Consider the following 26,315-nt stretch of genomic DNA (forward strand, 5'->3'; position numbering starts at 1 on the left):
CTTCTGTTCGAATCCTGGCTCGCCAACTACTGGCTGGAGGAAATCATGCAAGTGCTTTCGTGTGTCGGTGCCCTCAGTAGGGATACCGAGAGCAGAAAGCTCATAGATTTGAGTGTGAGCATTAAATCACCTAACACCACATCAGTTGTATGTAAGGCTCTGTAAATAAAAATCTCATCTTTTCCGCATTATTCAACACAGAGACTTGGGTTCTCAAATAAATACGTTACTATTTGTCAGGGTCAAGAACTCTCTACTAAGACGTTAGCTCTACATGAAAGTTCTGCTGTGTGTGGTGGCATAATTGTCACCGTGGAGGATGGGTGTGAAAGTCCGGCTCTGTCAACTAGAATATCAATTTCCCTCCTCGACACAGGAAACAAAGCATACTATTTTTGCATTGGCCAATAATCTGAAACATTCACACTAATATAAACCCACTGGTCCCATATAGCCCCTAAGTTCTTCTTTCAGGCCATCAATCTTTTTGTACCCCTAGGACCTAACACACAACAGATACACAATTGTTGCAAGACCTCTAAAACATGAAGTAATTTGGTAGAAACTTAGCCAAAATCATTCACTCAGATTCTCCAAGGCAGATAAGATTATAACAACTCAATTCTCCAGAAAATACCTTTGCTGAGTTATCTTCTGATATACTCTGTCTTTAAAGTTTTAGTAAATGAATTATCCATTTGAATAATATATTTTGTGCCTTCTGTAAACTACGGTTGCAGCTTAAGGTCTACCAAACCTAGTTTCAAAGATGCAAGTGACAAACTCCTTGTCACAGTTACAAAGCAAATTTCCTACATTTAAACAGAATATAAAAATAATCTAATATAGCATGCTTCCGTTTAATCATTTATTCTTTCATTCCTACCTACGTACCAACGGTCAATGCCAAGAATATAATTAGGCCCTTGCTAAGAACACAGTAAAACATAAAGAAAACGGATGGAAGCTTGAGCCTTGTTTTGTTTAGACCAAGTAACTGAATTCTAAGTTGTAATAAATACCATACAGAGAACACATTGGAGATGGAGACAGAAAATAATAGACAAGAAAGATCTATCTAAAAATTTCACTTCTTGATCAGTTATAGAAATCCTTTTTTATTTTTTAATCTCTACTTTGATTCCCTTCTAATTCGCTGGTTCTCAAGCCAGAGTGCAGAGTAGAATCACCTGGGAAGCTTCTAAAAACTACAGATGCTTCTTCATCAAAATAAAAAGCTTCTGCACAGTGAAGGAAACAATAAGCAAAATTAAAAGGCAACTGACAGAATGGGAGAAGATACTTGCAAATGACGTTATCAGATAAAGAGTTAGTATCCAAAATTTATACAGAACTCACCAAACTCAACACCCCCCCCCAAAAAAATAATCCAGTGAAGAAATGGGCAAAAGACATGAATAGACACTTCTCCATAGAAGACATCCAGATGGCCAAGCGACACATGAAAAAACGCTCAACATCACTCATCATCAGGGAAATACAAATCAAAACCACAACGAGATACTACCTCACACCTGTCAGAATGGCTAACATTAACAACTCAGGCAACAACAGATGTTGGTGAGGATGCGGAGAAAGAGGATCTCTTTTGCACTGCTGGTGGGAATGCAAACTGGTGCAGCCACTCTAGAAAACAGTATGGAGGTTCCTCAAAAAATTAAAAATAGAACTACCCTATGACCCAGCAATTGCACTACTAGGTATTTATCCAAGAGATACAGGTATGTGTTTTGAAGGGACACACGCACCCCAATGTTTATAGCAGCACCATCAACAATAGCCAAAGTATGAAAAGAGTCTAAATGTCCATCGATGGATGAATGGATAAGGAAGATGTGGGATACAAATACAATGGAGTATTACTCGGCAATCAAGAAGAATGAAATCTTTCCCTTTGCAACTATGTGGATGGAACTAGAGGGTATTATGCTAAGCAAAATTATTCAGAGAAAGACAAATATCATATGACTTCACTTACATGAGGACTTTAAGATATAAAACAGATGAACATAGGGAAGCAAAAATAACATAAACACAGGGAGGGGGACAAAACAAGAGACTCTTAAATACAGAGAACAAACAGAGGGTTGCTAGAGGGGTTATGGGAGGGGGGATGGGCTAAATGGGTAAGAGGCATTAAGGAATCTACTCATGAACACACTGTTGCACTCTATGCTAACTTGGATGTAAATTATAAAAAATAAATAAATTATAGAAAAAAAAAACTATAGATGATTCTGGCCTCCCACCTCCCATCTCCCCCCACCCTCTCCACCCCCCACCAAATTCTGATTTAATGTGTAGCCAGGATAAGAACCACTTTAAGTCACATTAAGTATTTTTGAAGGCAGGTAAAATATAAATCCTATATAAATTTAAAATTACATACAGGCTTGACCTTATAAAAGCTTATAAAGATTTAAAGATTAAAAAATTTCTATAACTGTTATCCTGACATAGAAACTATATAAGTAAATTATTAGGGATTTCTAAACAATTTTAAGATAGTGTTCAGCTGGCTAGTTGAGAGAAACAAATTATCAGGTCTCAAAAATCAATCAGCACTACAGATAATCAAGTTCTTTACAAAAACAGACAAACTAGCTGTTAAGAACCTCCATTCTACCCAATTTATGGATAGATATTGAGCTTGCTCATGATTAAAATCACTTTCCTAATCTCTTTTAAGGCACTCTTTTTTTTTTTTTTTTTTTTTTAAGTAGGCTTCACACCCAGCCTGGAGTCCAGTGCTGGGCTCAAACTCATGACCTGAGATCAAGACCTGAGTTGAGATCAAGAGTCAGATGCTTAACCAACGCCACCCAGGTGCCCCAACAGAATTTTTTTTTTTAAGGCAATCTTGTTTGAATTTGGAATTTATGATTCCCAACTTTCTTTCTTGCTCTTCCTAAATTATCAGCTATAAAAGAAATTTTTAAAAATTTAATAAAATGATTCCTAACTTCAGGATTATTTTCCTGAAGTATAAAACATGAAACATTAATAAAAATGTCCTAGGAGAAGGTAACCCTAAGGTTATTTTTCAATGGAGAAAGCAAAGGGTCTCTGTTAACCTTTTATCACTTATGTAAAAAGCCTTATTAAACAATGACATCATTATTATTACTATTATTATTGCTTCTTGAGAGCCTTCCCGATCCTCTAATATATTCTAGAGTGTTCAAGTTATACTCCAACAGAAGGTCATCCACAAAATAATTCTTAAAGTATAAAACACTTTTATAGTGATACTACTATCACTTACAGAAATTTTTGAAGGTGGCGTTATATCCAAAGAGTAATCCATCTCCTGTGTGCTAAGAGCTCTGAGTGACAGTGAGCATTCTCCAATGGTTTTCTTCCTGGGTGTCTGGGTTTGAATCTTAAATACAAGCCTTACGGTTTGTAGACTTTGGAGTTTAATAGCAAATACAAAAGTTTCCATAAATTCAATACTCTAAAAAAAAATGCAGGAAAATAATATAAAATATATAAATAAAAGGACAGAAAAAGAGATGATATGGCAATACCAAAGAAATGAAAATAACATTTTGTAATCTAGGAAAGGAAGATCTAATTTTTTACAACAAAAAAATATCTTTCAGTGTAAATTAAGATGACAATGACCATGAGTTGTTTTTCCAGAATTTATCCTGGATACTGCCTTTCTAAATGTCACAAATTATCTATCTATCTATCTATCTATCTATCTATCTATCTATCTATCTATTTAAAACATCCCAAATAAGATTTTTTATTTGTCACCATTAAATGTCTGAATTTTAAACAGATTCTTGGACTGGTGGTTCATATCCATCAGCTCGTTCAACTTTAGCACAACTTTAGCATCCCCAGTAGCTTTTCCAGAACTAGTACCTTCACCATGAAGCTCCATGAGCTTTCCCAATTCAAGCTTGGGCTTCTTCAGCATTTTTACTTTTCTAACAAAGACATCAGGGAGTGGATAAATAGACTGACAAGCCTTCTCTATGTCTTTTCTGATGCTGTCTGGAATCAATTTATTGACCACTTGTTTCAAGTCACTTGTCTGCAACTCTCGGGTCATGATTTCCATCATCTTTTTCCGAATTTGGCAGGCCTGTTGGTCCTGAGCATAAGAGGTCTTCCGAATCTGATTGTTGTGTTTTTTAGTAAAACCGACACAAAAGAGACGAAGCAAATACCCATTGGTAGTCCTGACATCAACGTGAGCTTCAATCATCAGTCTGCCATTTTTTGACCATGGAGCACATTTTGTCCCAGGTAAGATCCATGCCATGGAAATTAGTCAGGCAGTTTTTTCCCTGAACATCTTCAGTAATTAGCTTGAATTTCCTAAATGGAACTTCATCATTCTGCAGATCAACAAGGCTCACTTCAAACACACGACCCTTAAGGCCATCATGTGATTTTGCTTCCTTGAGTTCTCATGACTAGTGTTTTTCCAATATTTGTTCTATTAAAGATTGCTGGTGCTTTTACATCATACCATTCTTTGAAAATGGATCAACCACTTTCTTCTTGGCTCCCTTTTTGCTACCTTCCATAAGACACTTGTTCTTGCCTACCGCCATGGCGCTGCTCAGGGAGCCAAAAGGGCAGAAGTCACAAATTATCCTTTTAATTACTAAGGGATTCAGGTCAATATCAACACCAACTTTAGCAGAATATAGCTTTTCTCCTTTTTGAAAACTGGGTTTGTTTTCCATCTTTGGTTCTGGGGCCTCATTCCTGCTATCCACCGCAATTTTTCAACAGTAAGTGGTTCAAGAATCTCACATGTGCTCTCTCAGGAAGTACCCCAAATCTATCCATTCACATTAAGAGACCTAAATTATTTCTATTCTTTTTCTAATGTTCTTCCCACCTACCTTGGGATTTGATTTCTCTTTTAGTGATGTTTGCTCCACTCTCTCCAATCTGAAAATCAATCTCCTTAAAAAGTCCTATCTTCTCTCATTAGCATCCAGTCCAGGCAGCAAGTCAGTGTTTTTCATGCTCAGAATATCTTCCCAAATGTTCTTTTTGTTACTTTTAATATTTTGTTATTCTAACATCTTCTTGACACTAGACTGATTTTCGCTATACACTTCCTTCTTCCCATCTTTAATGCTTTCGTTTGAAAAGGAGTTTTTGTTGTTTTTTTTTTTTTTTCCTTTTGAAAAGACAAGATATCTGATCTGGGTAACTAAAATCAGTATCTTAGATACAGTGCCCAAATTTTCACTTTTATTGTAATTGCTTATGTCTGTATAGTCAAAATTGTTTCTGAGAGCCTCCCAGCCACCAGAGCTATCTTTTTCTCTCAGAGTCTCAACCACAGGACCACACCAACAATAAAGTATACATAAAATGTTTAATTTTTAAATTGAGATGCAATGAGATTACACATGAAGTAATAAGTGTGTTGGCTGACTTCACATTTTGCTATAATAGAGGTAAACAAGTTGATAAATAGTAATAAATCTTAAAAGTAAGATCCCATGCCAACTTTAATATAAGAACAATTTTTCCTAACTTTTCCTAAGTTAACTCACAGTTTCATTTGAAAATCAGAAAGTGAAATTGTTTAATTCAGGAAGGATTCATTTTGAGTGTCAGCATCATAACCAATTAAAATTTATTTCCATCTAGACTTTCTAAAAGGCATATTTTCAGTGTGAGATACTAATACATATAAACCAACTTTGATTACTGTCTTTTTACTTAAGAGCATTTTTCCATGTCCTCAAAAATTCTACCTAAAAATCTTCTACAGCTGCCCAGTATTCTATCACACAGTGTTATGGTTTAAATTTGGCCTCCAAAAGATATGCTGAAGTTCTAACCCCCAGTAACTCAGAATGTGACCTTATTTGGAAATAGGGTCTTTGAAGATGTAGCTAGTGACGTTAAGGTGAGGTCATCCAGGAGTAGGTGGACTGCCAATCTACTAGGACTAGAGTCCTCGTAAGAAGGCGGCCACATGAAGACACAGTGACAGAAGGAAAATGCCATGGGAAGATGGAAGCATGAAATAAAGTCAAGGAATGACTCAGACTGCTAACCATTACCAGGGGCTTGGAGAGTGGCATGGAACAGATTTTCCCTCACTGCTGAAGGAAAGAACCAACACTAATGACATCTTGATTTCAGACTTACTCTAAAACTGTGGGAGAGAAAATTCCGTTGCTCTAAGCCATCCAGTTTGTGGTACTTTGTTACAGCAACCAGAGGAAACTAATACACATGGTATATATACCATGAATTTTCTCAACCAATCCCCTATTAAGACATGTAGATAGTTTCCAACTTTTCCCCTATGAACAAAACTGCCAAGGATACTTGACACATTTTTTATTTGCCTTTTAAACTCCTTCCATGGAACACATTCCAAGTAGAATTACTATGTAAAAGCACATAAATATTTCAAGGTTTCAATGTGTTTTGTCAAAATAATTTCCAGAAAGTTCTATATTCTAGAGTATTTATGAATTTTTTTCTTCATTTTAATAAGGAAAGAAAAAAAGAGAGAAAGCAATATGCAATTTAAATTCATATTTCTATAATTACTAGTGAGAGTAAATTTTTTCATGGTATTAGTCATTTGAGAAACCTTATTTTTAAATTATATGTACTTACAGAAAACACCTTTCATTTGCATGGAAAAACACTAACCTCTCAACATGTATCAGGAGACAAAAATGAAGATGTATTTAAACTAATGTGAAATCTGAAATCTATAAAACCTAAGTCAGGATAAGTCTTCCAGTTATAATAGCTGGAAGTATTTAAAAGAAATTTATTGCAATCAAGCAATTATTTCACAAAGCCAAAGCGGGGTAGGAGGAGGGACGATAAAAATACAGACATTCATTTTCCTTTCATACAAGAAAAACAATCTTCTTAGATATTGTTTATCTTGTACATACTTTAATGATTAAGATTTTCTTTTTAGGGGTGCCTGGGTGGCTCAGTCAATTAAGCGTCCAACTCTAGATTTCAGCTCAGGTCATGATCATGCGGTTTGGGAATTCAAGTCCCACATCTGGCTCTGCACTGGCAGTGTGGAGCAGCGTGGGATTCTCTCTCTCTCTCTCTCTCTCTCTCTCTGCCCCTCTCCAGCTCACTCTCTCACTCTCTCTCAAATTAAATAAACTTAAAAAAAAAGAAAGATTTTCTTTTTAAATACATCTTAATATTGGGCACTGAAGTATCAAATATTTTTAAGGCTCAAAATTGTCTTTAAAAAGCAAGAGGTATATAATTTGCAATTTCCCCCAAAAAAACACTTTCTTATGCCAATTCTTTAAGTGGTTTATAGTAACAAATATGGAAAAAAAACCCATAAAAAGAAATTCAAACAAAAACAGCCACTTACATTAGAGCCTTCCTTTGCTGAAGATTTGAAATGCACTGGTTTGGGCAATGTTAGTATTCCTTTTATAGAAATAGTAGGAGTGTCTCCACAACTAGAAGGCCAACTTAAATCTTTGCACTAAAAAAATTAAAAGTACAGATTTTATAAAGGACTCTGACAATACAAATATTTGATATATTTCTTGAGTTAATGACTTAAATACAAACTATAAAAGTAAACTAATCTACTGAGCTCTCATTTCATCTACATTGAAATAATTTGACATTTAATGTTCTAGACATCATATCAATCTCCTTCTTGAGGTTAAAACCATAATTCCATCATACCTACAGATTTATTTTCTTTAGTCTTTATTAAATACAGTTTTATGCAAAATGTTACAGAATCCTAAATTCCAAAAAAGTATTGTCACATTCCCCAGAGAGAGAAACAGTAGATGCTTATAGTGAAAATATTCAGTTTTGTAAGCAAAGTTGGTATTAACTAAGTTAACTTACCTGTAAAACTGTGATCCAGATCTGCTCTACTGAAGAATTATAAAACACTTTCACATTCAATCTCCCAAAATCTCTTTCATCTCCTGACAGAGTAATTGTATCTGAATTGTAAAAGGACAGGGACATTTGAAATGTTATGCAATCCTTCTAATCCAATCATGCTTTGATACAATCCAATTTTTTTAATGTTTTTATTTATTATTGAGACAGAGAGAGGCAGAGCATGAGCAGGGGAAGGGCAGACAGAGAAGGAGACACAGAATCCGAAGTAAGCTCCAGGCTCCGAGCTATCAGCACAGAGCCCGACACAAGGCTCAAACTCACGGACCACGAGATCATGACCTGAGCTGAAGTCGGGCGCTCAACCGACTGAGCCACCCAGGCGCCCCAATACAATCCAATTTTAAGAGTACAACTGAAAAATGGCAAAATTACTCTTTTAAGTTGCCACTTTAATAAGACAAAAATGACACATCAACGTTTTATAGCAGGGGAAGGCCTGCTGTCAAAAGTGCCTGGCTTAAGAACTTAACCCAAGTATAGCGTGAGAGATTTAAGTTAAAACTAAGATAAACTTTCCCACAAAACAATGATATGGCTTTAATCCTATATGCTGCCAGAAGTTCCTTCACTAGTATACTTTATATCAAACAAACAAGAGGTGTGCAACTGCTATGCCTTTTTTAAAGATGCATTCATGCCCAAACACAAGAAGTGGGCCATCTAATCTGAGTATTCATATGCCGGTAACATGGATATAACCATCTAGAGTTGTCCTTTTTTACTTTAGCAAATATATGTTCAAATTACGACTCGGTAGAATTCATTCCCCTCAGAATATAAAAAGAAGGTACTTTACTCCTTACCCAGGCTTCTGTTACTCCCCTGGGAGTTCTTCCTGGAAGAAGAGCTGCTAGGCACACTGGACAGGGAATCATGTCTCTACAGATAAAATTGGCCTCTAGTCAGATGTCACACAGCAAAGTTCAACGATCTGAAACTTATGCCCCAACTTCCCCACACCCCCAGCATCAAACTGCATGCTAACCATCAACAGTGTCACTGGTCAGATAGTAGAGAGGAAGAAAAGCTTTGTGTGTGTGTTAACAGGAAAGTCTTAAAGAGCTTACTAGATCATACATGGGGAAAGCCTTTGCTGTCTGGGGTTTGGTTTTATAATAAGGAGGAAGAGATCACCGTTTGCGTTCATACTTGAAAGTACAAGTAAAAATAAGAATATATCTGGAAGTGCCCTGTTACTTAAAAACTTGCAAGGTAGTGGTTATGAAAGCACAGTCCCTCTGAACCACCAACATCAACATCATCCAGGAATTTGTTAGCAATACAAACTCCGGCCCCAGTGCAGGGCTACTCAAAAGCTCTGGGGGTGAGGCCTGGCAATCTGTATTTTAACAAGTTCTCCAACCAATTCTGATACACATTAAAAAGTTGATGTTATGAAGAATTAATTCTGTAAAATATTAACTCCACTGAGGATGCTAAGGATTATTTAGAATACACTTCCATTTGAATAAAATGTATGCATATACATTTACATGGAAAAAAAGCCTGCAAGTATATGCAACAATATTTTCATCGCGCTTTTATTCTCAGTTACAGGAATATAGGTGATTTGTCTTTTCACTTTGCTTAACTCTATCTTCCAGTTTTTAATGATTACAATTTACTTATATTTTTAGAAGAAACTTTTTTAAACATCGAAAAGTTATTCCATTTAAAAAACAGGAGGATGCTGTGTTAATGTTAATTAGGCCCTATGTCTGAATAGAAATAGTATTTTTTATTTACTAGGTAGTTACGATCAACAAGGAAGGTTAAATGAATAAGCACTTTGAACCAGACCATTTTAAATTCCAACTGCCTTCAAGAATGCCTGAGTGTACACCAAGAGATGTAAGATTCATTAAAAAGAAAACAAAAAAACAAAAAAACTACTGCCTTTTACCATTCAGCTGAGAGCTTCCTGAAATAATATACACGGGAAATGCCAAGTGTTAACTCTTCAGATATTACCATAGATTTATCTACAAAAGATTTATACATGTTGTTTCTAATGTAATTCACACATTTCTGAGTTTTTAGCTTGAAAATAAATTATTGTATACATTTATATAAGTAATTCACCTGGATGAACCGCTGGGATGAACTTGTAAGATCAAACATAGACTTGCTTAGCCCAGGGGAACTGGGAAGTTTGCTGGTCCTTAAATCACAAACTACGAATGGACATGGAAAAATGTCTTTACATTAAAGAAGAAACATTGGAATTTTACTTATTCACCATGAACTAAATCTCTGTTTAGTTCTATCTATCATGAATATTAATGCAATTGATTTAAGAGATAATAGTCTTCTCGGGGCACCTGGGTGGCTCAGTCGGTTAGGCATCTGATTCTTGATTTGGGCTCAGGTCACGATCTCATAGTTCCTGAGATGGAGCCCCAAGTTGGGCTCTGCACTGACAGCACAGAGCCTGCTGGGATTCTCTCTCTCCCTCTCTCTCTGCCCCGCCCCCACGTGCGTGCACACACCCACTCTCTCTCTCTCTCAAAATAAACATGAGAAAAAAAAAAAAAACCTCTTCTAATAAAATTTTAAACTTTTTACAATTATTTTACTTTTGTTCCAAACAGAAACCAATATAAATCAAACAATACATTTTCACATCCACATCAACTATCAAGCAGGAAATATTCATTCTTTTTGCTTCATTACTCAATTCTATATCCCATAGGAATGATATAAGAGAACGTAGGTCCTCTGTGCTAAATGCAATTCAACTATTTAATGAGTACTTATTACATTAAAAAAAAATACTGAATTCCATGTGCTCCTATATTTCTAGTCTATATTTCTAGCTTCTCTCCTAAATTAGGAGATTCTTAAAGAATGGAACTCTGTATACTGTGTATTCTAACACAGTGCTGAAATAAGTATTTAAATAAATACTTCTGCTTTGTTTCCAGTACCTCACCCTGAATTCAGTTGTTGAGGTAGCTATATATAACATTAAAGTCTTGAAAAACAGGATTTTATGAATCAGATATGTACATTTATACCAGTCTAAAATTGATACAGTCCTCAAATATTAAACCGAGAAAATTCTATAATCATTTAGGCACTTTGTTTTTTTTAATTTTTTAACATTTATTTACTTTTGAGAGAGAGTGAGTGAGCAGGAGAGGAGCAGAGAGAGGGAGACACAGAATCTGAAGCAGGCTCCAGGCTCTGAGCTGTCAGCACAAAGACCGACGTGGGACTCGAACTCACAAACCATGAGATCATGACCTGAGCCGAAGTCAGATGCTTAACCGGCTGAGCCACCCAGGCACTCCTTATTTGGGCATTTTCTATTTTCTTTCTTTACATTTGTCATCTCATCATGAGTTTGTAAATTTATCATTTTCACTGAACAGAGCAGGAAAGAAAAAGCTAATAAATACCTGTTGTAGAATTTCTGAATAGGCAGATGATGTATAAAATACAGAAATAATCTGAAAATGAAACTTGTCAGAAAAGGACAAAGAAAATGGAACTTGGAACTCTCAATACACATAATTCATTAATCTTTCAATTTTTACATCAGATAGAATACCACAGAGAAGCCATAATGTTTTTCATATCACTTCTGAAGCCTTGCTTTTCTCTATCTTATTTTTTGTTCTTCATCATGAGAATCATCTCTTCCAGGGTCTTAGACTTTATTTGATTTCTACATTTCTACATTTGATTTCTACATTTATTTGATTCCTACATTCTACAAAGAAAAAACACAAAAAATTTTCATACCTGATCCATATAGTCTCGCTGCTTCTGAACGTGGAGGAAGGCGCCGGATCAAATCAGGTGAAATGTGCTGATACCTATAGCATGGGTTGTATACATCGTAGCTGGCTCCGTGCTGGGATGAACTGGAAAGTTCTACCTTTCGATCTCCAAAAGATGCTCTGGCAGATCCTGAAAGTAAGTGTTTCTACAGTTTTACCCTTTTCTTGAAGTTATTAACTAACAGCTGGCGTATCCAACGCAAGAGGAAGAAAAAAATTTTCCTCAAGTAACACTAAATCACATGTGCTTGAGATATAAAATAGAATCTGCACATGTTTATTTACTGTGCTCTGCATGGAGCATCCTGCCAGGGATCAGCCATGAAACCTGCTCTCAAGACAGTCTGGTAATTTCTCTCTTGTGCTGCGGCATTTCTCTTTGCCCTATACACAATCCTGTATTTTCCTGTATTTTTTTAATCTGAGTTTCCCTTTTCTTTTCTTTTTTTTTTTTTTTTTTAACGTTTGTTGATTTTTGAGAGACAGAGCATGAACAGGGGAGGGGCAGAGAGAGAGGGAAACACAGAATCCAAAGCAGGCTCCAGGCTCCCAGCTGTCAGCACAGAGCCTGACGCGGGGCTCGAACCCACGAACCGTGAAAGCATGAGCTGAGCCTAAGTTGGACACTCGATCAACTGAGCCATCCAGGCATCCCTGAGTTTCCTTTTATTTTTCTACTTGCATAAAGAACATCTTTCAAGTAAAAAGAAGATCGTTTTTTGATGAAGACACAAAACATTTATAAAAACTGACCACATGCTGAGATATGCAGAGCAATTCTTTGGAAGGGCAGAAATCACAGAGTGTGCTCTCTAACCACGATACAATAAAGTTAGAAATCAACAAAAAGATTATTAGAAAATATTTACATGGAAACACAAAGGGCCTAGGATAACCAAACAAAAACAAACAAAAAAACGAAATCCACCTTAAGAAGTAAAACAAGATGGAAAGATCTGTGCTACTGAGTTTTAAGAACAGAACACTGGTACACAATAAAATAAGACTGAACAGAACAGAGGACCAGAAAGAGACACTTTTTTATGGACATTAGATTTACAATCAATGCAGCACTGGATAAGAATGCAGAAAGAACAGTCTTTTCACTAAAAGGTGCTAAGACAATTGGATATTGATACAGAAGAAAAAAACAACCTTATCCCAACTAAAAAAAATTCATAAAATATTAATTGCATGTGGACTGCAGATCTAAATTAAATGCTAAAGGCAAACCAATAAAACGTCTACATTTCAGTCAATTTATAAGAAAGTTTACACAGCCTTAGGGCAGGCAAGAACTTCTTAAATGCAACACAGAAGTATTATAAAAAACATTTTTTAATAAACTGGACTAAATTAAAAATTGAAATTTTCCATTTTTTGAGACCATTGAAGAGAGTGAAATGGTCACCCATAGAGTGGGAAAAGTTACGTGCAACACATATAACCAACAAAGGGCTTATATCCAGAATGTATAAGGAACTCCCACAAATCAATAAGAAAAAGGCAAGCCCAAACAGAAATTGGCTGCAAGCCTCAAGCAGGCACTTCAGAAGAGAAGCCATCCAAATAGCCAATACCATGAGTGAGTGCTCGATTTCATTAGTCATGGGGTAGACACGCAAATGAAAACTCCAGTGAGATTCCACTACAAACTCACCAGCATGGGTTACAACTAAAAAGCCTGATAAAAGCAAGCGTTGACAAGATCGCACTCCTGCCGGAGGGAATATAAACGGAGGCAATCACTATGGAAAACAGTTTGGCAATTTCCACCAAGACTGAGGGAGACGTATGCCCTATGAAATGGCAGTGCCATTTGGGGACATACACACCACTGAATGCCCGCACATGTGCACCAACAGACGAGTACAATAACTCTCAGAGGCATTATTATCCGTCATGGCCAAAAACTGGAAAAAACTCAAATGCCCATTAACAGTAAAATGAACAGTAGTCTATATAGACTACATAAAAAGACCTTTTGTATGCTATGCAGAAACACTATACCACGCCATTTATAATAAATGAAAATAAATGTATTTCCTGTACAGATACTAAAACTGAAGCTACTGACAACAATTTGAGTGAAGCTCACAAAAATAATGCTGAATGAAAGGACCTATCATAAACAAAAGACTATATCTAGGTTGCTGCCAGTGCGTATTTGTTTACTCGAGTGGTGACCATACACATGTCCTGCATTGGAGTAAATCACTGAGTTACATATTTCTGTTGTTCCTTTTTTCTACATGTGCATATTTCACAATTTAAAAAGGGTAAAACAATAGATCAAGTTCCTTTCAAAGTTAAGAATCACACTGGAAATAACACAGAGGCATAAAGTTTTTAAGAGTTTAAATTATTGCCATCTTTTCATTCTTTTTGTCCCATTTAAAATAGAACCCAGAGTATAAACCAATATTTTCTGAATTGAGCTAAACAATAAAACAGGTGGCTTCACACTGAGTTCAGAAAAGAAAAATAAAATATGGGGTTATGAGGTGAGATCTTATCCTCACCCCAGTTCAAATAGCTATGTGTGCAATCCAAGCATAATACATAGGCAGAGGGGCGCCAAGAGGGGGTTCTGATGCCAGAGAGCTTTGTTAAGGAGCCTGTGCACCTTATAAGCTAACCCTTAAATCATTCAGCACACAAACACTGCTACAAGTCTGTTTATGGTAACAAGAATATGCTGTCAGGAGTAGTAGTACCAAAAATGACTCACTACCTTTATGGGCTATACCTAAAAAAGAATATTCTGATTTCATTTTTCCTTTACAGAATTCCAATTTTCCTCTCAAACAGTATACAGTGTTATTATTTTTAAAGCTCAAAAGGAATGTCTCTCAATTTACAGAACCACAGTGCTATAAATATAAAACTAAATTCAAAGTAACATTTACTTTACACCTCTCAAAAGCTCTATTTAAAATTTCAATATTTATTCAAAACACATTCTCTTAATGGATAGGTAGATATGAGATAGAGCAAGCCCAGTAAGATGTGAACGATGGGATCTCTGGGTTACAAAGCAGTAACCTATGGTTGTCATCAGACACATCAGTAAGTAAGAAATGAAACAAAACACATTTCGAATACTTGAAACATAATTTTAGTCATTACTGACAGTGCTCTGTCCTGTCTTCTCAAAATTTCCTTGTCAACCCATCATTCACAGGCACATACACATACAACCTGCGCATGTCTGATTTCTATAATTAGGCACCAAGAATACTTTCTTGACTCTAATGATTTTCTCTCCAATATAATAAAAATCAGATGGCTTTACCACATCTTCACTGAGCCTATAATTTAAGTGTAAACCAATTTCCCACTCATTCAAACCAAAAAGCAATCTGTTTTCTAGTGATTTAATGAAAAAACAAAAGAAAAATTATCACATATTGCTAGGTAGGTATTTCTCATTTTTATTATGAAAATAATACATAAAATACCCTAAATGTTTTAAGAAGACAAAATTTATTAAACAAATTATGGGACATCTATAGATTTAATACTATGGGGCCATTAAAAAGCAATGAGTATGAAAACATGTTCACAATGTGTGATAGGAATAAAACAGATTACAAAACTGTTTGTATGGCTTAATCTCAATGCTGTTAACAAGCACAAGAAAAGGAGAAAGACCAATTATCAAGGTATCCTGTGACACAAAGCTTTTAAACACTGTTTGTGAGAGATACTACTGATATGTGTAAAACAAGGTGGTGGGCCAGGCACACGGTTCCTCTTTCCTTGTTTCTCTAAAAGAAAAAAAGAAAGGATGGATGGATGGATGGATGGAAGGAAGGAAGGAAGGAAAGAAGGAAGGAAGGAAGGAAAAAACGAAGGAACGAAGGAAGGAAAAAAGATCACTCCTACCAAACCCAACTCTCCTATAGATAACAACAGTACACTGTAGACCAAAAACAAAATGAACAAAAACCCTGAAGGGACTGGACAGTGATCAAAAGCAGTGCAGATTCTGGAGAGCACTGACTCTTGGAAGAAAGGGAACAGGGCCGCCTGTTTTAATGACTATTAGCCTGAGGGCAAGCCAAAGTTGGTGCTGCACAGGGCGGATAAACTCCAACAGAAAAATCCACACTCTTTCTGGCCTGAAGAACCAGAGGGCGGAGTTCAGAGCAACCACAGCTGCTAGAAAGCAAGGTGGGAATCTTGGAAAGGAGAAAGCTCCAAATTCTGTGAATACAGTCTGCTCAAATATCTGGCTGATCCCTGAGCCACACATATATGGGACGGACCCCAACTAAGGATACATGGGGCGCCTGGGTGGCTCGGTCAGTTGAGCATCTGACTTTGGCTCAAGTCATGATCTTGCATTCGTGGGTTCAAGCCCCACATCGGGCTCTGTACTGACAACTCAGAGCCTGGAGCCTGCTTCTGATTCTGTCTCCCTCTCTCTCTCTGCCCTTCCCCTGCTCATTCTGGCTCTGCCTCTCAAAAAATAAAATAAAACATTAAAAAACAAAAATTTAACAATTTAAGAAAAGACACAAAAACTAAGCTAAGAGCTGCCACCAAAGACCCAGAATTTGCAGCATAGTCTAAGTTAATCACCTGTTTAAAAAAAAAAACCCTCGGGGCACCTGGGTGGCTCAGTCGGTTAAGCGTCCGACTTCGGCTCAGGTCTCACGGTTCGTGAGTTCAAGCCCCGCGTCAGGCTCTGTGCTGATGGCTCAGAGCCTGGAGCCTGTTTCAGATTCTGTGTCTCCCTCTCTCCCTGACCCTCCCCCGTTCATGCTGTCTCTCTCTGTCTCAAAAATAAATAAACATTAAAAAAAATTTTTTTAATTAAAAAAAAATTAAATAAATAAATGAATAAATAAAAAACCCCTCTCAGAGTAATATAATATGAGCTAAGAGTTGCCACCAAAGACCCAGAATTTGCAGTATAGTCTAAGTTAATCACCTGTTAAAAAAAAAAAACCTTCTCAGAGGAATATGATTCTAAAGTGTCTACAACAAAACACCCCACATCCAGAATATAATCCAAAATTACTCCATACACAATGAAACATGAAAAGTTGACCCACTTTCAAAAAAGAAAAGCACAGAATCCACACCTAAGTGACTCAGATGTTAGAATTAGCAAAGATGCTAGAGTCCAAAGACATAAGAGAAAATAAGCTCACAATAATGAAAAAAAAAAAGAAAATGAAATCACAGCAAAAGAATAGAATCTACAAAAGAAGAACTAAATGTAAATTCAACAACTGAAAAATATAATGTCTAAAATAAAAATTAACTGGATGAGCTTAACAGCTACATGGAGATGACAGAGGAAAGAGTGAACTTGACAGTCAATAATACCCAATCTTGACAGAGGGGGAAAAAAGTTGAACAGCAAAAAAAAAAAAAAAAAAAAAAGTCTCAGAGGCACATAAAACAATATAAAAAGGTCCAACATGTGTCTAACTGGAATCCCAAAATGAGAAGAGAAAAAGGATGGGAGGTGCCTGGGTGGCTCAATCGGTTAAGTGTCTGACTTTGGCTCAGGTCATGATCTCACGGTTTGTGGATTCAAGCCCCACATCGGGCTCTGTGCTGACAGCTCAGAGCCTGGAGCCTGATTCAGATTCTGTATCTCCCTCTCTCTGCCTGTCCTCTGCTCATGCTCTGTCTCTGTCTCCCAAAAATGGATAGATGTCAAAAAATTTTTTTAAAAAGAAGAGAAGAAGGATGGGGCAGAAAAGACTATTTGGAAAAATATTCTAGATTTTGGCAGGAGTCTGGATTACACTGTTACATGCGTTTAACCAAACTCAACAAATACAAACTTAAAACTTAGGTAGTCCATTATGTATAACATTTATATCAAAAGAAGAAAACTATAAACAGATACTGAACTCTAATAAATTACATATATGCTTAAGTATTTAGAAGTATATTAATGTCTGCAATTTACTTTGAAATGTGTTCTTCACCCATGCCCCAAAGAGGATTAATAATGGATAGAAGAATCAATAGACAGACGTGTGATTAATTTTGGTAAAATATTAATTCTATGATTAATTCTATGATTCTATGTGGTGGACATTCACCATTATAGTCTTTCAACTTTTCTGTGTGTTTGAAATGTTTCATAATAAAACTTTGAGGTGGGGGGGGGGGACACTGTGAGAGTGTTTCAATGGACTGAAGCAAATTATTTTTAAAATACAAGAGTTACATGTTGTTTCTTCTTACCATTACTCTCTTGGCCTCTAACAACATCAACCAAAATCTACACAATGACTATTTCATTCAAGTGGCTATTGAGACTGGGTCATGTAGTGTAGTGGTGAAGAAAGACTACTCCATTGCTTCCTTTCTCCTCTTTACACCACATTTTAGAAGATAGAAAATAAGAACTATCCTCAAACAAAAAAAATTTAAGAATGCTTTCTATATTTACTGATCAAATAAAAACAAATTCCTCATTTTCTTTCCAGACGTGTTAAAGATAACTGAGATATTACATGATTCCTTTCAAAAAGGATACATCTATACACAGATGTGTTGAATGTGATCAGATTTCATAATGAGATCTTTCAAAAATATTATACATTAAGTTCCTTTACAGAAAGAGCAAAACATATAAGAAACAAAATATAAAATTTATATATAAAAGGATTTTATATCTTTAAACATATGAAAGAACAAAGTAACAGAAACAATAGCATTTAAATGCTACATGTTGATTTTTAAATCCTGCCATTTATGGTTTACCTTCCAGTTCTTCCAGATGTGAAGGAGTTCCTTGTACCCTGGGCTGAATATAAGATAACTTAAACCTGGGCACCACAAATGGTACCTCTTTGCCATCAGACGGTAATTTGGAAAGTAAATAATCCTCAGTACAGCCAACCTGAGGCTTTACGGAGACAGAAGTCAATGGAGGTACACAGACAGTGGTATTCTGACATTCTGAGACTGCTGCTTTAAAGTCTCTTTCTGTGGAAACTACATATAAAAGAAGAAAAAAAGAAAAGAAAAAGAAAAATCACAAATATGAATGTAGAGTTATATATAATAATCTAAAGTTATCATGCTTTTGCACTTACTTAATCTCCTAGAAGAAACTGCTGATAGAAAAACTACCACTTCTAGGTCCTATCAAGCACTTCTGGAATCTACATTAATTCTGTCCAGGCAATATTTGCAAAATTAGCATACCATTGCCAAAGTATATTAACTTATCATAATGGTAAAAGCAGTTTTTAAAGAAACTCATTCCCACAAAAAGAGTTCACAGATGGAAAATAAGTTTATTTTGTAGTTAATTCCACAATACTTTCAAGTAAAAGCCAGGCATTTAAAAATACTGCCAACGAAGCAATTCTTGTTGTCAGTACTAGTGGTTAATATCAGTCTTAAATATATAAAGCAATTCCGAAAAGAAGCTAAAGGTCACCCAAGTCTCCAAAAATCTTTACTGAATCACAAAATAAAATGTATTTTTACCCTAATACACTAGCAACTCTCCCTGTATTAGCTTCTGTGACCTATTTTGTCCTTGGTCTCAAATTATATGTGTTTCCTAAGCTGGTGACTTAGGCTGGGGAGGTAAGGGACACCCAGAGTTCATCTTTATGTATGAACGGTATTGTCTGTTGACTGGATGAAAGTCCAACTACTACTGTGTAGGAATTTGTGAAATGTTTTAATGCAAAAAGAAGCCTTCCTATTCAAATATACTAGGGAGCTATGCTCCAGACAATGAAACACAAGAAAAAGCCAAAGACAAATAAAGTTCCAGCCATAACTCTGAAGAAAATGAAGAGACCATTAAATAGAAAGGGAAATCTCCAGAAGTCCTTCATAAATATGGGGTCTTGATGAAATAATGGGTCTCTTCTCCGTTAGTCATTCATTTGTGAAAGGCGTTTTTTAATGCATTGTCATCAACTAGAACTATCTTTACTCGAATTAAAACATTTGCCGGAGTATACTGTCCCCAAACACTCAACAGTTCTCTTCTCTCCCTGCCTTTGCCTGTGCAATTTCATCCACCTACTAATCCTCGTGTCCAATCTTCACCTTCTCTGACTTTCTTCTTCCCACGCAGTTGCTGAAGTCCTCTTCAGACTCCCATGCCGAATGCCATCTTCTCAGTGGTCATGTCCCAGGGTGTCCGCCGGGTTGAATTTCTCTCTGTCTCTTATGCCCCAGGGTACCTTATTACTTACCTGGTGTGCCTTACATTTATGTCTGCTTCCCCCATGATGTCAGGAAATATTTCTCATTTATCTTTATATTACAAAATGCCACATTTAAAAAAGATATTAAATAAATGTTTGTTGATGTAAAAAGAAGCCAAACTCACAATTGTGCTTTTCTGTTTCACCATAGAAACATCCTCTACAGCAGCTCTTTAGAAATTCTGTTGCCATTACATACAATTTCTAACAGTCAGCAATTGATACAAACTTCCAATTTTAGTATCAATCTGTTGGCAGAACAGAAAACAAGTTAACATGATCAGGCTTAATGCATTAGGTATCACTAAATAAATCATATTATCTGTCTTTCTAAGATGTAATGAGGAATACAAAGCAAAAATGTTTCAAGGAAGATAGATTTTTTATCTTATATATAATTTTGTATAAGCTAGGCTTCTTATAAGTTATTAAAATGAGATACTCAAAAATCACTAGATGAAAAATCCCAATGTTAAACCTGAAAAAAAGGGAAAATTCCACTCTCAGCCTTCTTTTTTGCCAAATCAATGCCCAAGCAAAATTTGCAAGAAAATATGGCACTCATAAAAAGTTTGAGAAAAATTTTCACTTCCTCCAAATCAATTCTTTTAGTAATCCAAAGGTCCTATAAATGGAGCCAATATACAACTTCATACTTTATAAGTTGGTTTAACATTTAGAATTACACCAACAGAAAAATATATCTTAAACACTGTATTACAAATCAAAACCACACTCAGATATCACCTCACGCCGGTCAGAGTGGCCAAAATGAACAAATCAGGAGACTATAGGTGCTGGAGAGGATGTGGAGAAACAGGAACTCTCTTGCATTGTTGGTGGAAATGCAAACTAGTGCAGCCACTCTGGAAAAGTGTGGAGGTTCTTCAAAAAATTAAAAATAGACCTACCCTATGACCCAGCAGTAGCACTGCTAGGAATTTACCCAAGGAATAGAGGAGTATTGATGCATAGGGGCACTTGTACCCCAATGTTATAGCAGCACTCTCAACAATAGCCAAATTGTGGAAAGAGCCTAAATGTCCACCAACTGATGAATGGATAAAGAAATTGTGGTTTATATACACAATGGAGTACTACGTGGCAATGAGAAAGAATGAAATATGGCCCTTTGTAGCAACGTGGATGGAACTGGAGAGTGTGATGCTAAGTGAAATAAGCCATACAGAGAAAGACAGAGACCATATGGTTTCACTCTTATGTGGATCCTGAGAAACTTAACAGAAACCCATGGGGGAGGGGAAGGGAAAAAAAAAAAAAAGAGGTTAGAGCGGGAGAGAGCCAAAGCATAAGAGACTCTTAAAAACTGAGAACAAACTGAGGGTTGATGGGGGGTAGGAGGGAGGGGAGGGTGGGTGATGGGTATTGAGGAGGGCACCTTTGGGGATGAGCACTGGGTGTTGTATGGAAACCAATTTGACAATAAATTTCATATATTAAAAAAAATAAAGAGAAGCAAAGAAAAAAAATAAAAGGTGATTGCCATAAAAAATAAAAATAAACACTGTATTACACCCACCCACACCCACACACACACACACACACAGAGTTACCAGCTAACTAAGTCACATATAACATAAGATGGAAATAAAAGGAGTCTGTCTTATTTTTTTTAAGATTTATTTTTAAGTAATATCTACACCCAGTGTGGACTTGAATTTATAACCCCAAGATCAAGAGTACTATGCTGTATCGACTGAGGCAGCCAAGCGCCCTGGGAGTCTGTTTTAAATTTACCAGGAACTTAAGTTTGTATTAAGAACTTTATGTCCAATTGCCCACCTTGGGCTCACGGACTTTATTCCAAATGCACTCTCTTCATTTATGCCTACTTAAACTCTGTACATTTTTCATAGGAAATTCCAATGTATACAAAAGATGATAAAATGATGTAAGAAAATCCCTATCACCCAGATGAAAGAGTTATCAACTCACAGCAAATCTTAATTCATCTCTACCTTCCCACTTCCGTTTCTGGGATCTGTAAGTAATACATCTGCTGACTTTACTTCCTTTGTGTGGGTGTACTGACACTGTGCCTTCGATCAAAACGACCCCGGGGGGTTTTCATTTCCTCAAAGTGGGAGCTCAGATGATGAGGGAACTAACTACCTGCAGACCCCTGCGGGTGGCTCGTACCTCCCCATTCAGCAGGCCATAATCTGCAAATTCTTAATGCAATACTCTAGCTCCAGCTTCCAAATACAGACACCAACAAAGTATTTGTTAAAATGCCAATCTGATAGGAAAGAAATGATATCTTGTGTTGTTTTAATTAGCATCTCTTTTACGTGAGGTTGGGCACCTTTTCATATAAGGCTAATCTGTATTTGTTTCTATGAACTCGTTGTTCATTACCTTTTTTGCCCATCTTTCTATAAAGCTATTGGTCCTTTCCTGCCTCAGTTTTAGAGGATTTTTATATAATTGAGAGATTAATGCGTTGTCCATGATATAAGTGGCAAACATTCTTCCAGTCTGTCATTGTCTTTTTGAGGTATTTCCTGCCTTGTGGGGGGGGGGGGGGGGCAGGGTGCGTGGGGGGGCATGTGTGTGTATATATATACACACATAAAAACATACATGAATGTGTGAATACACATACACGTAGTTATGGTTACCTATGTTTTCCCTCTTTGTTTCTGGATTTGGACTCACAGGAAACTTTTCCTCATACATAGGTCATAAAAGACTTTACCCATGGTCTTTTCTAATACTTAGTATGGTGTTACTTTCTATATTAACACCCCAGTGTACATACAGTATGAGAAGTAGATTCAATCCTACCTTTCCCAGTTGGCTACTCCAGTATCACAAACACCATTTATTTAAAATTCTGTATTTTCTCCAATGATTTTAGAATGCTGCCTTTATTATAGACTAAATTTCCACATATAATTGAGATATTTATATATTTTCTATTCTCTTCAACTGGACTGTCTTTTCCTGTAACACATTTTAAAGTGCAGGAGCACCTGGGTGGCTCAGGTGGTTAAATGTCCAACTTCAGCTCACCTCATGATCTCATGGTCCATGAGTTTGAGCCCAGTGTCGGGCTCTGTGCCCAACAGCTCAGAGCCCGGAGCCTGCTTCAGATTCTGTGTCTTCCTCTCTCTCTCTGCCCCTCCCCCCTCTCAAAAATAAACATTAAAAAATTAATAAAAAATAAATAAAATGATAATGGCCTACAGTAATATGCTCTCATATGCAGCAGGGCAGGCCCCCTCAACCTTACTGCTCTTTAATTTCAAGGTTTTCCCAGCTTTCCTTGCTTGTCTGTTCTTACTAATGAACTTTATAATCTGTCCAGCCCCAGGAGGAAAAATCTAATGGTACTTTTGTTGGGATTCTGTTATATTTATAAATGATTTTAGATAAAAAACTGACATTCTTAAGATGTTGTGCATGCCTACCCAGAACATTTGTTCTAGTCTGTGTTTGTATTTTGGAATTTTTTTTTTTTTAACGTTTATTTATTTTTTTGAGACAGAGAGAGACAGAGCATGAACAGGGGAGGGGGAGAGAGAGAGGGAGACACAGAATCTGAAACGGGCTAAAGGCTCTGAGCTGTCAGCACAGAGCCCGACGCGGGGCTCGAACTCACGGACTGTGAGATCGTGACCTGAGCCGAAGATGGACGCTTAACTGACTGAGCCACCCAGGTGCCCTGTGTTTGTATTTTGAAGAGTTTTTGTAGTTTTTCTCATATAAATGTAGAACTTTTCTTGTTAAGTGTATGCCTTTAAGATCTGTTTGGCTATCAGCAAAGGCATCTTTTCTTCCATTATATCTTGTAACTGATTTGTTTTAAAAATTGATACATTTTCAAAATCCCTTTTTTAGCCCTAGTTAAAAAAAAACAAACATTTTAACGTTTATTTATGAGAGAGAGAGAGAAAGGGACAGAGTATGAGTGGGGGAGGGGCAGAGAGAGGCGGGGAGACAGAGAATCCAAAGCAGGATCCAGGCTCTGAGCTGTCAGCACAGAGCCCAATGCGGAGCTCGAACCCACAAGCTGGGAGATCATGACCTGAGCTGAAGTCAGACGCTTAACCAACTGAGCCACCCAGGTGCCCCTAGCCCTAGTTTAAAGGATATATTCCTTGACCACTCAGGTCATACTGAATTCTCTCATTTCTAAACATCCAGTGAACTTAAAATATATATATATGTATATATATTTTCTTGACATTTATAATACTTGTTCTCTCTCCCCTTCTAAAATATAAACTTTTCAGAAACAATATTATACTTACTTTCTACTTATCACTCAGCACCTTATATGATACTGGGAACATAGGAGGAACTCAGCAAATATATAGTTGATCAACAAGGGAACAAAGTATAACTACCTCATATAAAAACTCCTAATGAACTCATCAAACCACATTTCTAACCCCCAGCCAGCCTGCAAATACTTTACATTAATCATGAAAGGAATGTGGGAGGACTGGTTAAAAACCATTACTGCTTCTCAAAGGTCCTCAAAGTTGATGGCCTTGAGTCATCCAAAATGAACTGGGGACTATGGGGGAGGGATGCAGAAAAGAAAACAACTTTATGTGAATATGAATAAGGCAGATAGATGGGGCACCTGGGTGGCTCAGTCAGTTAAGCTTCTGACTCTTGCTTTCGGCTGAGGTCACGATCTCATGATTCATGAGATCAAGCTCTGCATTGGGCTCTGCGTGGATAGCATGGAGCCTGCTTGGGATTCTCTCTTTCCATCTCTCTCTACCCCTCCCCAGTTCATGTGTTCATTCCCTCTCTCTCTCTCTCTCTCTCTCTCAAAAGTAAATAAAAACTTAAAAAGAAAAAGAACGCAGATAGAGTTTGCATGACAGACTACTGGAGAGTAGAGAGGTACACACAGAGACAACCACAGACCTCAGCAAAGCCTCCCCCTACCCCCCAGGATTCAGCAGGGCACTGCTCAGAGCATGCACACAAGCAAATCGCACAAGACTGGGCAAAGACCACCAGAAAAGATTACAAAAACCATACCATCTCTCGCCAAGGTCAGGACTCATGTCTGTTCCCACCAACCAAACTGGGATAACCTCATAATTCACAGGACATTGGGTAGAATACTTAGAAGGGTCTTGCCTCCGTGGGGTAATAAATAGCCCTAACTAAATGCTAGTCTGCTTTCCAACCAACAAATTTAAAAAGCAAGACTCAAAAGGATCAAACCATTTTCAAAAAAAACTATGTCCTGGGGTACCTGGGTGGCTCAGCTGGCTAAACACCTGAGGACTTTAGCTCATGTCATGATCTCATGGTTCATGAGTTCGAGCCCTGCATCTGCTGTCAGCACAGAGCCTGCTTCAGATCCTCTGTCCCCCTCTCTTCCTGTCCTACCCCCACTGGTTTTCTCTCTCTTTCAAAATAAACAAATATGTCCCAAAGCAAAAAATACTTCTAAAAATCTAAAAACATCCAGCACACAAGGTAAAATTCACAATATCTGGCATCCAATAAAAAAATGACCAAACATGCAAAAAGGAAAAAAAAAAAAACAAAAAAAAACACTGAGAAAAATCAACCAACTGGAACCACACAGAAATACATGGACAGTTAGACTTTAAAACATTTCTGACACTGTATGTTCAAAAAGTTAAGAAGTCACATGATAGATACAAAAAAGATGCAACTTCTAAAAATGAAAATTATAGTATCTGAGGTAGAAGATACACTGGATGGGATTAATAGCAGATGAGATATTGCAAAAGAAAAGATTAAAGAACTTAAAGGCACAGGTACAGAAACTACCCAAAATGAAACAAAGAGAAAAAAGAACAAAGACAAAATAAAAAGAACATCTGTGACCCATGAGATAATTTCCAGCAGCCTAATAAATGTGTAATTGAAATCCATGAAGGAGATGGGGGGAGGCAGAAAAAATATTTGAAGAAATAATACCCAAAATTTTCACATTTGATAACTACCAACCACAGATCTAAGAACCTCAACAAACACTAAGCATAGAAAGTATGAAGGAAACTATGCCAAGACACATCACAATAACATGGCTCAAAGCCAGTTGATAAAGAGGAAATTTCAAAAGCAGCTGGAAAAAAGGAAGGACTTGTATTTTACTTCATTAAATATAGCCTATCATAGTTTTGTTCGTTTGTTTTTTGAGAGAGAGGGCAAGCGGGATAGAGGGGCAGAGGGAGAGAAAGAATCCCAAGCAGGCTCCGTGCTACCAGCATAAAGCCTGACGCGGGGCTTGATCCCATGACTGAGATCATGACCTGAGTGAAAAATCAGGAGTCGGATGCTTAACTGATTGAGCCACCCAGGTGCCCTGAGCCCATCCTAGTTATTTTAATAATCCATAAGTAGTAATTCCAAT

The 26,315-nt window shown here is 36.9% G+C and overlaps 1 protein-coding gene and 1 pseudogene across 8 annotated transcripts in view; both read right to left on the minus strand.

The window, feature by feature from the left end:
- Nucleotides 1-26,315, minus strand: part of TC2N (tandem C2 domains, nuclear) — a 44,717-nt gene that overhangs the window by 10,579 nt on the left and 7,823 nt on the right. For all 8 annotated transcript variants that reach the window (XM_027066440.2, XM_053224845.1, XM_053224847.1 and 5 more), the window contains 8 exons: nt 20,062-20,184; nt 18,465-18,698; nt 11,689-11,856; nt 10,024-10,115; nt 8,745-8,820; nt 7,879-7,979; nt 7,382-7,498; nt 3,287-3,478 (listed from right to left, as the gene is read on the minus strand). In XM_027066440.2, the coding sequence (XP_026922241.1) occupies nt 3,287-3,478; nt 7,382-7,498; nt 7,879-7,979; nt 8,745-8,820; nt 10,024-10,115; nt 11,689-11,856; nt 18,465-18,698; nt 20,062-20,128 (1,047 nt within the window). In that variant the 5' untranslated portion in view covers nt 20,129-20,184. The remainder of the gene's footprint in view (nt 1-3,286; nt 3,479-7,381; nt 7,499-7,878; nt 7,980-8,744; nt 8,821-10,023; nt 10,116-11,688; nt 11,857-18,464; nt 18,699-20,061; nt 20,185-26,315) is intronic.
- Nucleotides 3,767-7,251, minus strand: LOC128316103 (40S ribosomal protein S3a-like; annotated as a pseudogene).

The sequence above is a fragment of the Acinonyx jubatus genome, chromosome B3 (genome assembly GCF_027475565.1).
Source record: "Acinonyx jubatus isolate Ajub_Pintada_27869175 chromosome B3, VMU_Ajub_asm_v1.0, whole genome shotgun sequence".
Classification (NCBI taxonomy): domain Eukaryota; kingdom Metazoa; phylum Chordata; class Mammalia; order Carnivora; family Felidae; genus Acinonyx; species Acinonyx jubatus.